Here is a 13276-nt window from a genome sequence, read left to right on the forward strand (position 1 = left end):
AAATTGCTGAGGCTGACCTTGAACTCAAGATTGGAATTCTTGCCTCAGCCTCCCAAGCTGCTGGGATTACAAGTGTGTGTGATGGCACCCAGGTATAGCAAAAATTTTAAGAGCCTGAGTAACTGAAGTTGGGAAGAAGTATTTGTGCATCTGAGGACTCTTTGCTGACCATCAAGTGATCTACATGGAGGGCCTATAACTTATCTTCACAAAGTCTCAGGGGACAGGCTGGACTGGATTAATAACCTGATGGTGACACAGGATACTGCAACTCTGAAAGGCAGTCCTTCCAATAAGCTGCCCTGATAAGTGGGTCCCCAGATTATCTCGTCTCCTGTGGAGGAAGTACTGGCACCTCTGGGAAGGTCAGGACCCTGCTGGGCCTTTATCTGACCTCTGGAAACTCCAGCAAGTGTCCAAACCAAAGAAAGTGTCCTCTAATATGCCTCTTTTAAAATATAGAACTTTATTTGGTTACTTAGATTTTCACAAGTTCTTGGTTCACAGAAAAGTCATTTCCTACAAAATAACAAAGGCAGCATTTTGTACAGCGACTCACATTGGGGCCACCAAACAGAAGTGCAAAGGACAGTGCTGGGGATGGGAGGGACCAGCGCTTTTGTGTCTGAAGTCTTCACGGAGAAGCCAGTTCTCCTGGCTCCCTCTACTTCCTTCCCGACCCACCCCACCAGAGCAGCACCTGGGGCCTGACAGAATCAGCCTGGGAAAGTGCTGGACAGTGACCCCAACAGGCTGGTGAAGGCCCCGCTTGAGAGGCTGAGTGGAAGGGGATAGTTGAGGTTGAGCTGGCCCTGCATCTGGACAGCCCCCTCAAACTGTGGGGACCCAGCCCCACTGGCTTTGGAACCCTGATACATTCACAGGACAGTCCAATAAAGCCCTTTGGGAGCTGGCCTTTCTCCTCACTGAGGCCACTACCCCCACCCTAGCTCTGGGCTGGGACCTGGGATACAGATGTGGCCTAACCTTTAGAGTTCACAGGCAAGTGGGTGGGACAGGGTGTGGACCCAGATATTTCTAAAAACAAGGCAAAAAGTGCTCAGTGCCCTGAGGGAACAGCAGAGGGACAAATGGGGCTCAGAACAACATTGTCATCTGAGTGAGGGGAGAGCATGTGGAGATGGCAGTGTCTAAGCTAAACCTTGAGGAATGGGTAGGGCAGAGAAGGGCATGCTGGGAAGAGGAACGCTGGAGCCAAGGCACAGAGTGGGGAACACGGCAAGGCTGGTAAAGGCAGGTGATCACCCACGAGAAGGTGGACATATCCAGGGCCCAGCACCCCAATCTGGACAGGCTGGGGCCTGGAGGGCAGCGGTGGGGGTGCACTCACATGAGGTCTGAACCCTGCAGCAGGCACTGGACTAACATCCTCCTGAGCTTGGGAGCTCCTTGAGGACAGTGGAGCTTCCTGCATCCCTGCACTGCCCAGCCTAACTAGCACCTGCCGCAGGCTCCTGTTTGTAGTATGTCCTTTTGTCATCCCCAGGGCAGCCTTTCATGAGGGACTTCCTATCCCAAGCCCCTTCCTCTCTATAGGGCCATGTCCAAGTCAAAGAGAACTGTTCATAAGGAAGCCTCAAGAGGCAGCTGGGAGGCTGTGGGGGAGACCAGGGACATGGCAAGTCCAGGAAAGGGGGCAATTCTGGAGCAGCTGTCTCCTTCCCGCCAGAATCACTTCCCTCCCTCAGAATTAAATCTCTTCCCTGAGAAGAGTCTGGATTTGGTGTGTGTAAAACAAGGTTCCCTATAACTCAGAGGAATCCTGACTCGAAAGCTTCATGAACTGTATGAGTGTCCCCAACTCTACATAATCTCCACAAGTGCTGGGTGACTGAAAACCCTCCATTTCTGTTCCTTCTTGAAAAGCATTTTCAAGTTCCTTCCTTCTGAGGCCTGTGGAGCTGAAGGGGTCTGGAGGTACCTTGTTCTTAGTCCCCAGAAGGATTGGGTTGTGGTTTTCCAGGGAATGATGGGAAAGAGGAGGGAAGGGTGGAGTGTTCTCAGGCACTGCTTCCAGCCCAGGACCTTTGCCCCAGCTCTTCTGAGCGCCTGTAAGGGCCTGAGCCTGAGGCAGATGTCTGTGCTTACAGGATGGTGCAGAAGATGCTGCGGTTGCTGTGGTAGCCCCCTTCCACACGGGCTGTGATCCTGGTTGCCATGGCTGTCACTTTCTGCCCACTATGGGCTGCAGAGGGGCCCCTGAGAGAGTTTTCCAGATGAGGCCGTGCTGGTGGGTTCACCAGGCGCCATGTGTCAGACCTGGAAGTACAAAAGGAAAGCCAGTGAACTCTGGGAGGTCTGGGAACTTGCTGAACATTCTCATCTTGGGCTCCAGATCACTGGATCCCCATGTTACAATCCAGGTGTAGGTCAGCTGGGGGCAGAGACACATGCCTGTAATCCCAGTGGCTCAGGAGGCTGAGGCAGGAGGATCACGAGTTCAAAACCAGCCTCAGAGGGCTGGGGATGTGGCTCAAACGGTAGCGTGCTCGCCTGGCATGCGTACGGCCCGGGTTTGATCCTCAGCACCACATACAAATAAAGATGTTGTGTCCCCCGAGAACTAAAAAATAGACATTGGGCTGGGGATGTGGCTCAAGTGGTAGCGCGCGCTCGCCTGGCATGCGTGCGGCCCGGGTTCGATCCTCAGCACCACATACAAAGATGTTGTGTCCGCCGAAATCTAAAAAAATAAATATTAAAAAAACCCCAAAAAACCAGCCTCAGCAACTCAGCAAGGCCCTAACCAACTTAGTGAGACCCTGTCTCAAAATACAAAATAGAGCTGGGGATGTGGCTTGTAGAGAATCAAATGTAACTGCGTAACTATTACTGTTCTTGATGGAGTCTGCCTGCAAACGGGATATTCTGTCAAGGTATAGATAAGTAACAGCGGACATGCTTGCAAACGAGGTGTCTGCTGTCCTTGGGAGGGCCTGCTCGCAAACGAGAGGCTTCTTCAAGGTTTAGATAGGTAACAACAAACATGCTTGAAAACGAGGTGTCTGCTGACCTTGGGAGAACTTGCCTGCAAACGGGATGTTCTGCCAAGTGGGCTAGGAGGGCACTGAGAAAAATTTTTTTATCTGTTCTAAACAAAGAGCAGAGCTCAGCACACTCCAGGCCGAGAGTAGATTAGCCATGAGAAGCGGGTCACTTCTGATTAGAAAGTAAAACTTCTGTGTGCTATGTTTAATTAGCTGAAAGACCTGATTTATTGAAGTTGGAAGGCTGCCTTTTTTGTTCACAATACTATAAAAAGATCGCTTGTACACAATAAAGGACTTTTTTTCTGCTGCTGCTTTGCTTGCTCTGCTTCTTCTTCTTCTTTGTTTTCCCATGCTGACCTGCAAATGAATTACTGCAACAATTGGCGTAGTCGGCAGGATCCAGCACCGAAAGGGTAAGCACCCCGGGTTAAGAAAACGAAAGGGGGACTTTCGGGATTCAAAAAATATCGAAAGGTATCGCCCCAAGTTGAAAGAAACTTTAGGGGGAACTTTCAGAACTAACAAATATCGAAAGGTATCGCCCCAGGTTGAAAGAAACTTTAGGGGGAACTTTCAGAACTAACAAATATCGAAAGGTATCGCCCCAGGTTGAAAGAAACTTTAGGGGGAACTTTCAGAACTAACAAATATCGAAAGGTATCGCCCCAAGTTGAAAGAAACTTTAGGGGGAACTTTCAGAACTAACAAATATCGAAAGGTATCGCCCCAAGTTGAAAGAAACTTTAGGGGGAACTTTCAGAACTAACATGGGAAACTCCCAGTCTTTAAAGGAACAATATGTGGAGTTACTACAAGGATTATTATATTCCATAGGTGTGAAAACATCTCATAAGAGACTCAAGGAGTAATTTAAATTATAGAATGTCATTGTCACTGGTTCCAATATCAAACTAAGATCCAGTTAAATTTAGGGGAATAGAAATTGGTTAAAAAAGAGCTCCGTAAGCAGCATCAGGCTGGGAATGTTATTTCTTTGAAGATTTGAACATTGTGTAGCGCTATTACTCAAGCATTACAATTATTAGAAAGCAATAATGAAAAGGGCTCTCTTTGTGAAAGACAAGTTAATACATCAGAATCTGAAAATAAGGTTAACAAAACGGAGCCCAAAGAAAATATTTGTGATACTATAGATGACTCTCCTAAATCAGATCTGAGTGATGAGGAAGATTCAGAAAGTTCAGATAGTGACTCCAGTATGAAAGAAATTATGGAGGGCCTTAGTGGATAATATGAAATTTAAAAAGCAAAGGTCCTCTCTTAAACCTACTACTCCTTCTAATATTTCTCTTTCCAATGACAGAGTATAGAGTTAATGTGGGTAGAAAACAACAACGTTTTTCATTTCCTCTTACTATGATACATGATGATGATGATGATCTTGCAGCCCCTCCTGGTTGTTTTGTTGATCCACCACATTTGTTTCCTATAACTAAACAACAAAACCTTCAAAATCCCCCAATGATTGATGTTCACTATACTGCTATGGAATACAAGTTTATAAAGGATTTATAAGCTACAGCCTTTCAATATGGCCCTCAGTCTCCCTTTGTGCTAGGGATGTTAGAAAATTTGGGAACTTCTAAATTACTTATTCCTTTGGATTGGGAGGCATTAGCCAAAAAAGTTTTGGAGGGATCTCAATGGTTACAATTGAGAAGTTAATGGGAAGATGAGGCACAAAAACAAGCTGGAGAGAGTGAAGCTCAAAATCCCCCGGGACCCAAGGAGGATAAGTTAATGGGGGAAAGTAATTACCCTGCCTTTAGAGACAGGCTCTATATACAGATCCAGATCTTCAACAAGTTTAGAGACAGGCTCTATATACAGATCCAGATCTTCAACAAGTTTGACAGGTTTTCTTAAGAGCTTAGAGATGTGTGATACCCACTGGTCAGGCACAACCTTCCTTTACTAAATCTATACAAGGGGCTACTGAAACTTACACTGATTTTCTTGCAAGACCACGTACTTTTGTTATGAAGGCAATGGGTCAAGATCAAATAACAAAGGTATTATTAGAAACATTAACATTTGAAAATGCAAATCCTAAATGTAAGCATATTTTGGGGCCATTAAAAGGGCAAAACGCCTCATTGAGTAAATATGTGAGAGCTTGTGCTGGAGTGGGAGAAATTGAACATCAAAGTTTCTGTTTTTGCTGCAGCCATGGCTGGAGCCCTTAAACCCAATAAATCAGGAACTTGTTTCAATTGTGGATAAGCAGGTCATTTTAAAAGGAATTGTAAAAAATAAAATAAAATATATAAATAAAATTTTATGATACTTTCTAATTACTGGCCGGTCATTTTTCTAGGACTCTTACCTTTTCCTAGATTCTGTATTTTTTTGAGCTCATAATTTTGACCCTACAGACCTAAGTTAATGTTTTTCTGATCAGTTCTATTTTTGATCAACTGTGAAATATCTAAACATTACAATGGAAATTTCACCTAAAATAGCTATAAGGCCTTTATTGTGTTATGTGTGCACATTTGTATTATATGTTGTATGTCTGTTTGTGTGTGTATGTCCATATGTCATGTACATGATATAAAGATTGATATATATGTAAAGAGCGCTCATAAAAATTAAAAAAAAAGTGGATCCAAATATTTTTAATTCACTGATTTAAATGGTTCAATTTAAATTGGGTAAACAGATAAAAATAAGACGTCTTTAACATGTTAATGACTGATATGCTTTGGTTCTAGGATTTTTTTTTCAACAACAACAAAAAAAAATGGCTAACACGGTTCGTTATACTTGTCTAATGTTTTGATAAAATAAGTAAATTAATTAGACATAAGATTATTTGTTTATAAATATTTGTTAAATATCTGATTGATTTACAAGGTTAATATGCTAAATGTTAAATATACCATTAAATGCTTTTAACTCCTTAAATTACATTAGATAACATTATTAATAATTTTTTAAGTTGGTAAATAATATAAATAAGTAAATAAATAAATGGTCCTTTATCATCCCTAATATTTAGACACTATATTTTCATAATATGGTAAACAAATGTGATTAATTGTATACTACAAATAACAAAATATCTCTTATTAAAATGGAATAATTTGCCTAAATTCAAAAATTTACAAAGATTATTTCAAAATATAAATAAAAAAGGGGTTAACAAAAAATAAATAAATAAAAGTTTCTAGATATGGATTTAAAAAAAAAAATGTGTTTCCGGAAGTGAGTAAATAAAAGGATTTAAACAAGTGATAAAAAAGGTCTATGTATGTTGGCTATATAGTTTTAAGTAAGTGATAAAGAAGGTCTGTGTACGTTGGCTATATATGTAAATTTTTGAACAAATAATCTTGAAAAAATTAAGGATTATACAGATATGGTTAAACAACAACTGTTATTTTACAATATTCTAATATGTTATTTCTTTAAGAGCTAAACTTAATTAATATAAAAACATCAATAGTAATTATGGTACTATTACTCTTCTTTGTATATTAAATGTGTTCATATTTTCCAGGTATACAAGTCATTAAGCTAAAAGCTTTAAAAAAAAAAAAAATTACATCAAGCTGGTGTTCTCCAAAAGGTTGCATGGTAATTTAGGCTTATAAAAATAACATACTAAAAAATATTTATATTATTTAATGTTCTATAACTGGGCCTATTATCAATAAGATATATAAAGTTTTATGTTACTTTTTACAACACTGAGGTACAATTTAAATGTATTTTTTAAATTAATGAGAGCCTTATCTACATAAAGGTTAATATTATAAAACACAAGAACATTTTTCTATTTTTCTAAATAAGGCTAAAAGCTTTCAGCCTTTCTTTATTTCATGTTTTAGATGTGTTATCATATTGTGTTAGTTTTTACTCAAATAAACTTAAACAATTATTTATATATAAAATTTATAATATAATATTAAAAAAAATAAATAAAAAATAAAATAAACTTTAAAACTACAACACTTTACTTAATTTATAAAGATAGCCCTACTTACCTAAGATAAGACTCTATGTCCTATCTGACTACATGTAAAAATAACAACAAAATTAGTAGGCCAAATTTCAGAATATTTTACTCATATTAGAGCACATTCTACACTGCCAGGACCATTAATTAAAAAAAAAAATCAAAATATTGATTAACTATTATTCCCCTTACAAAAGGCTCATCTAGAACATACTTTGCTTTATACAAACACTAAAGGACTTTATAATAAATACAAAATAACTGTTCATCATGTGCTTCTTTTAATATTCCTTACTGTCCTCCTGGTGTTAATCCAAGGGGACTCCATCCTTATGCCCTTTAACAAATGGATGTTGTTATAATTCAGTCATTTGGACAACTAGATATGTACATCATACTATTGACACTAATACTCATTTTCTTGGGCCACAGTTTATCTTAAAAAAAAAAAAAGGCTGATGCAATCATTTCTCATTTATTATCTTGTTTTGCTATCATGGAAATTCCTTAAAAACTTAAACTGACAATGCACCTACATATACCTCACAAAAATTACATTCATGACATTACACATACATTTGACATACCTTGTAATAGTCAGGGTCAAGCTATTATAGAAAGGATAAATCATACGTTAAGAAAATATATACTAAAAATAAAAAGGGGGGATATGGCTATGGCTTATATACCTCAAAATATACTTCATAAAACTTTACTAACTTTAAATTTTTTAAATGTCTGGTCAACTTCCAAGGTTCCTGCAGCCCAGCAACATTTCTCTACATTTATATCTCAGCCATTATTTCTACAAATTGGAAATACCTATGTGGAACAGGGATGAAAATAAAGAATGGATTTCTAGGTTGTTGCACCACATGGGAAGGGGGTTTGCTCTTATTTCTACAGGTAAAACACCTTTCTAGGTACCTTCAAGACTTATCAAATTGCAGAATAAGTGACCCATTTGTCAGACAATTTCAGGAGCTGGCAATGCAGAGAGCTTCTACGATGGCAACGAGAACAGCGGACCCCCCAACATGGGGGCAGATAAAAAAGTTGATTCAAGAAGCTGAAAAAAAAAAAAACCCTTCAAAAGGCAAATCAGCCTTTAAATCCTGTTAATCTTTTATTAGCTATGCTTGCCATTATTAATTGCCAGGTAAGTATAGTTTCTGCTCATTCTTTTGCTTATTGGGCCTATGTTCCTAACCCTCCTTTGGTGCACAGTGTTTCCTGGGGAAAACCTGAAGTTCGTGTGTGTATTAATAATACTAATTTCCCCCCCTAATGTATGTGGGGGAATTAAAAATATTCCATTCTATAAAAATCTGTATAATATTTCTAATATAACTGTAGCTGTTGAAGGAGTCCCATTGTGTATAGGGGCTCGTTCTTTCTGTTTGCCTCTTATAGCACATAACAACTCTTTCTTATATTAGTTGGGGAGTTAATTATCATAGTTACCCTACTGCTGTTTTTACTGTCATATCTTCCCGAGGATTTAATACCTCTAGTATGTATGTTAATCAATCATGACTATTATCTGAAGAATGTTTTGTCAGAACTCATCTTCCTTTATGTTCAGCTAAATATTTTGAAACATTTTTAACTAATTTAAAGTGAAAAAAAAAGTCATGATCATCACCCTAAAACAGTAGTCAAATATCAAAATATCACTATAGTTGGGTGGAGTCTTAATCATTCTAAATTTATAAAAAGTTGGTCAAATTGTACTTTAAGATGGCATCGACATAATGGGACAATAAATGCTTGGGGTAATGAGACAAAATGCAACATTATGCTTTGGTCTCTCCAATGTTACAGGATGTAAGGTTTTCCAATACTCAAGGGGATATATGGAAATTATGGGCAGTATCTGGGAAACTCACTGTATGGACTGGAAATTTCAAGTTAGATGTATCCCATTCCTCTCCTTTTGAAGTACATCTACATAATAATCTTATTTTTCTACATGTGTTAAATTCCCTTATTCTCTTATGATTGAAAACTGGGAATGTAACTTGGGGAACAATATCATGTATAAACTGTTATCTTACTCAATGTGGAAATATAACTAATTGGGAATTAATAGAAATTAATAATTATTCTTTAGTTATTGTTAAAGCTCGCACAGAATTGTGGGTGCCTGTTAAGTTGACTCATCCTTGCTCTGATTCATTGTCTGTTACTCATTTGTACAATGCTGTTCAAGTTTTGTTATATTGCTCACTACAATTAATAGGAATAGTTATAGCTTCATTCCTTGCAGTTGCTTCTGTAACTGCCACTGCTGCGATAGCTAGTGTTGCTTTGCATCAAGACATTCAAACTGCGAATTTCATGAGAACATGGAATCAAGATGCTCATTTAATATGGCAACAACAAAAGGACTTAACTCTCAATTAACTACAGATGTGATCAATTTACAACATACTGTTTCCTGGCTTGGCGATCAAGTGACTATCTTGGCTACCAGAAGTGTACTGAAGTGTGACTGGAATTCTTCTCATATTTGTGTGACTCCTGTGCCATATAATACCAGTGATTCCTGGGAAATTGTTAAAGGATGGTTAAATGGACATCAAAATTTAACTTTAGAAATTATGAATTTGTAAAAGACTATTATGGTCACCTTTAGTAAGACATTACCTGAACTAACAGGATCTGACATTTTACAAAAATTGTCTTCAAGTATTGCTAATTTAAATCCTTTAAGTCATTTCTCTACCTTGTTGTCAACTTCTTTAGGTAACACTGTAATAATTTTTGTTTTATGTTTTGTTTTGTATATAGTCATCCAATGCTGGAAAAAGCAAAAGCAACTGAAACATGAAACCTCTCTTGTCGCTTCTGCTAAGGCTCATTTACAAAAACAAAAGGAGGGAGATGTAGAGAATCAAATGTAACTGCGTAACTATTACTGTTCTTGATGGAGTCTGCCTGCAAACGGGATATTCTGTCAAGGTATAGATAAGTAACAGCGGACATGCTTGCAAACGAGGTGTCTGCTGTCCTTGGGAGGGCCTGCTCGCAAACGAGAGGCTTCTTCAAGGTTTAGATAGGTAACAACAAACATGCTTGAAAACGAGGTGTCTGCTGACCTTGGGAGAACTTGCCTGCAAACGGGATGTTCTGCCAAGTGGGCTAGGAGGGCACTGAGAAAAATTTTTTTATCTGTTCTAAACAAAGAGCAGAGCTCAGCACACTCCAGGCCGAGAGTAGATTAGCCATGAGAAGCGGGTCACTTCTGATTAGAAAGTAAAACTTCTGTGTGCTATGTTTAATTAGCTGAAAGACCTGATTTATTGAAGTTGGAAGGCTGCCTTTTTTGTTCACAATACTATAAAAAGATCGCTTGTACACAATAAAGGACTTTTTTTCTGCTGCTGCTTTGCTTGCTCTGCTTCTTCTTCTTCTTTGTTTTCCCATGCTGACCTGCAAATGAATTATTGCAACAGTGGCTCAATTGCTAAGTGCCCCTGGGTTCAATCTCTGGTACCAAAAAAACAAAAACAAAACCCAAACAACAACAAAAAATCCGGATGTAGGTTTTGTCTCCTGAGTTAGTGATAACCCAGAGAGGTGAGACATGACATGGAAGAACAAACCTCCTGCATTCTAAGTCCTGCTCTGCCTCTAATTCTATAATTCTGCATGGAACCTTGGGCAAGTTCCCTCCGAAGACCTCAATTTCTCCATATTTAAATAAGAATCTGGAAATGAGATCATTTGATCTCTTTCACTATCCTCTTTCCCCCAGCTATGTGACCATGAACATTTATAGAAGTTTTATTCATAACTACCCAAAACTAGCAACTACCTGCCTTTCAGCTGATGAATGAGCAAATTTCTACATATATACATGGAAGTTACTCAACAGCAACAAGGAACAAGCCACTCAAAGCAACACCATGGACCTTGAATAGGCTAAGCCAAGTGAAAGATGGTTCACATAGTCACATAGTCACATAGTCAAAAGACTATGTTCTGGACTGGGGTGTAGCTGAGGTTATAGGCCTTCACCACCACACCTGGCCTATCACTGTTACTTATTTTTATTTATTTTTTTTTTAATTTTGAGACAGGGTCTTACCGAGTCACTTAGGGTCTCATTAAGCTGCCGAGGCTGGCTTTGAACTGATGATCCTTTAGCCTCAGCCTCCCGAGCTGCTGGGATGACAGGCATGCGCCACTGGGCCTGGATATCACCATTATTTATACAACCGTACAGCAAAACGCTGACCACTCAGAACAGAGGCCCTCCATAAACAAGTGAGGCAGCTGTGCTGGTAACTCCAGCCACAGTTCATGGTGAGGTGCTGAGACCTCAGATGCCAAATATAAGATCACTTTAGAAGTGGAATCAAGAGGGGCCTGGTGACTGCCTGAAATTTGGAATTAGGGGAGAGGAGATAAAGAGGCTTGATGAGTGGGAGGCAGTAGTGACACCCAGAGGCACTGAAACAAGGACAGCGGCAGCAGCAGCAACTAGCATTTATATAACACCTCAGATGTTCATCTAGGTCACAAGATTTTATTTTATCCTAAATTGGTGCCACAAAACAGGTATTATTAACTAGATTTTACTAAGGCCTAGAAATGTTAGGTGACCTTCCCAACGTCACACAGTGAGTAATTGGCAGAACGGAGATTTAAAACCCACATGGTCCCAACTGCTTTTTTTTTTTTTTTTTTCAGTTGCAGTTGGACACAATACCTTGATTTTATTTATTTTTATGTGGTACAGAAGATCGAACCCAGGGTCTTGCACGTGCTGGGCGAGCACTCTGCTGCTGAGCCACAACCCCACCCAGCCTCATTCCCAACTCTTAAAAAAGCTTTTCCTGCCAGGTGCAGTGGCACATGCCTGTAATCCTAGTGGCTTGGGAGGCTGAGGTAGGAGGATCACAAGTTCGAAGCCAGCTTTGGCAACTCAGTGAGGCCCTATCTCTAAATAAAATAAAAAATAGGGCTGAGGATGTGGCTCAGTGGCTAAGTATCCCTGGGTTCAAAAAGTTTTTCCCTCACTGGGCAAAATCACAGTGGCACATGCCTATAATCCCAGTAATTTGGAGGAGGACTATAAATTTGAGGCCAGCCTCAGCAACTTAGCAAGTCCCTGTCTCAAAATAATCAACAAATAAAACAACACAACAGGCTGGGGATGTAGCTCAGTGGTAAAGTGTCCCTGGGATAAATAACCAATACCACACACACACACATAAAAAAAAAAAAAAAAAAAGTCGGGGGTGAGTCCTCAGCTCGGGCCTGTCACAAAGCTTGAAGACAGGCCTTTACCTGACCAGAGCCAACAGCTGGCAGGATGCAGGGAGCAGGGCAGCAGCAATGACTACTGGCCTGGTCTGGCTTCCCCAGCAACTTTGCTGTGGTTCTAGTTTAGGCAGCCCCAGGCACTTACTTTTTCTTTAAGACCAGGAACTTGTTGTTTTGCATTATGCATTCTCGGTTATTTGAGATCTGCTGAAAGATGGTCTTGTTGCTCTTGCCCTGGAAGATGATGTTCTCCTGTACTAGGGCCTTGGCGCGGCCCCGCACTGCGATGCCATAGGCTCGGAATGAGTGGATCCGGTTCTTTAGTACCTGAGAAGTAGCCAGAGCTTGTCACACCTCAGAGACTCACAGTGGGGGGAACCAGGCAAGCGAATGATCAGTTATAAAACCAAGGGGTACAAAGCTGGGTATAGCGGTGCAGGCTTGTAATCCCAGCTACTCGGGAGGCTAAGACAGAGGGTTGCAAGTTCTAGGACATCCTGAGTAACTTAGTGAGAACCTGTTTCAAAAAATATATATATTTTTAAAGGGCTGGGGTGAAGCCCCGTGGTAAAGGACTTGCCCATCATGAGTGAAGACCCCCATTCCTAACACTGCAAAAGAACAAACCCTTCAGGGGTTTGAGTATGCTAGGTAGGTCAGCACAGATCCACGGGAGCTCAGAAAAGGATATGGAGATCAGCCTGGGGGAACCTGGGAAGGCTTCTTGGAGGCGGTGATAGTCAGTGTGGAGGAGAGGAGAGGTATCCAGGAAGAGGGAACAATGTGCAAAGGCCTGGAAACAGGGGATATTGGTGCCAGAAGCCAGGGCCACTGGCCACCCAACTGAGGCAACAGTGAGCCCCACCTCCCTTCCATCACTCCCACAGACCTCAGATGCAAAGTCAAAGAATTCCTTTTTTTTAAATATATATATTTATTTTTTAGTTTTCGGTGGACGCAACATCTTTATTTATTTTTTTATGTGGTGCTGAGGATTGAACCCAGCGCC

General features: G+C 40.2%; 1 protein-coding gene across 1 annotated transcript in view; it reads right to left on the bottom strand.

Annotated features, from left to right (window-relative positions):
- Window positions 1–443: 443 nt before the first annotated feature.
- The window catches only part of Fbxo10 (F-box protein 10), a 65445-nt gene continuing 52612 nt past the window's right edge, over window positions 444–13276 (bottom strand). Inside the window, 3 exon segments of the mRNA XM_078047834.1 lie at window positions 444–2280; window positions 7581–7601; window positions 12413–12594. Coding sequence (XP_077903960.1) covers window positions 2106–2280; window positions 7581–7601; window positions 12413–12594 — 378 coding nt within the window. The 3' untranslated portion in view covers window positions 444–2105.

This window comes from Ictidomys tridecemlineatus, chromosome 4 (genome assembly GCF_052094955.1).
Source record: "Ictidomys tridecemlineatus isolate mIctTri1 chromosome 4, mIctTri1.hap1, whole genome shotgun sequence".
Classification (NCBI taxonomy): Eukaryota; Metazoa; Chordata; class Mammalia; order Rodentia; family Sciuridae; genus Ictidomys; species Ictidomys tridecemlineatus.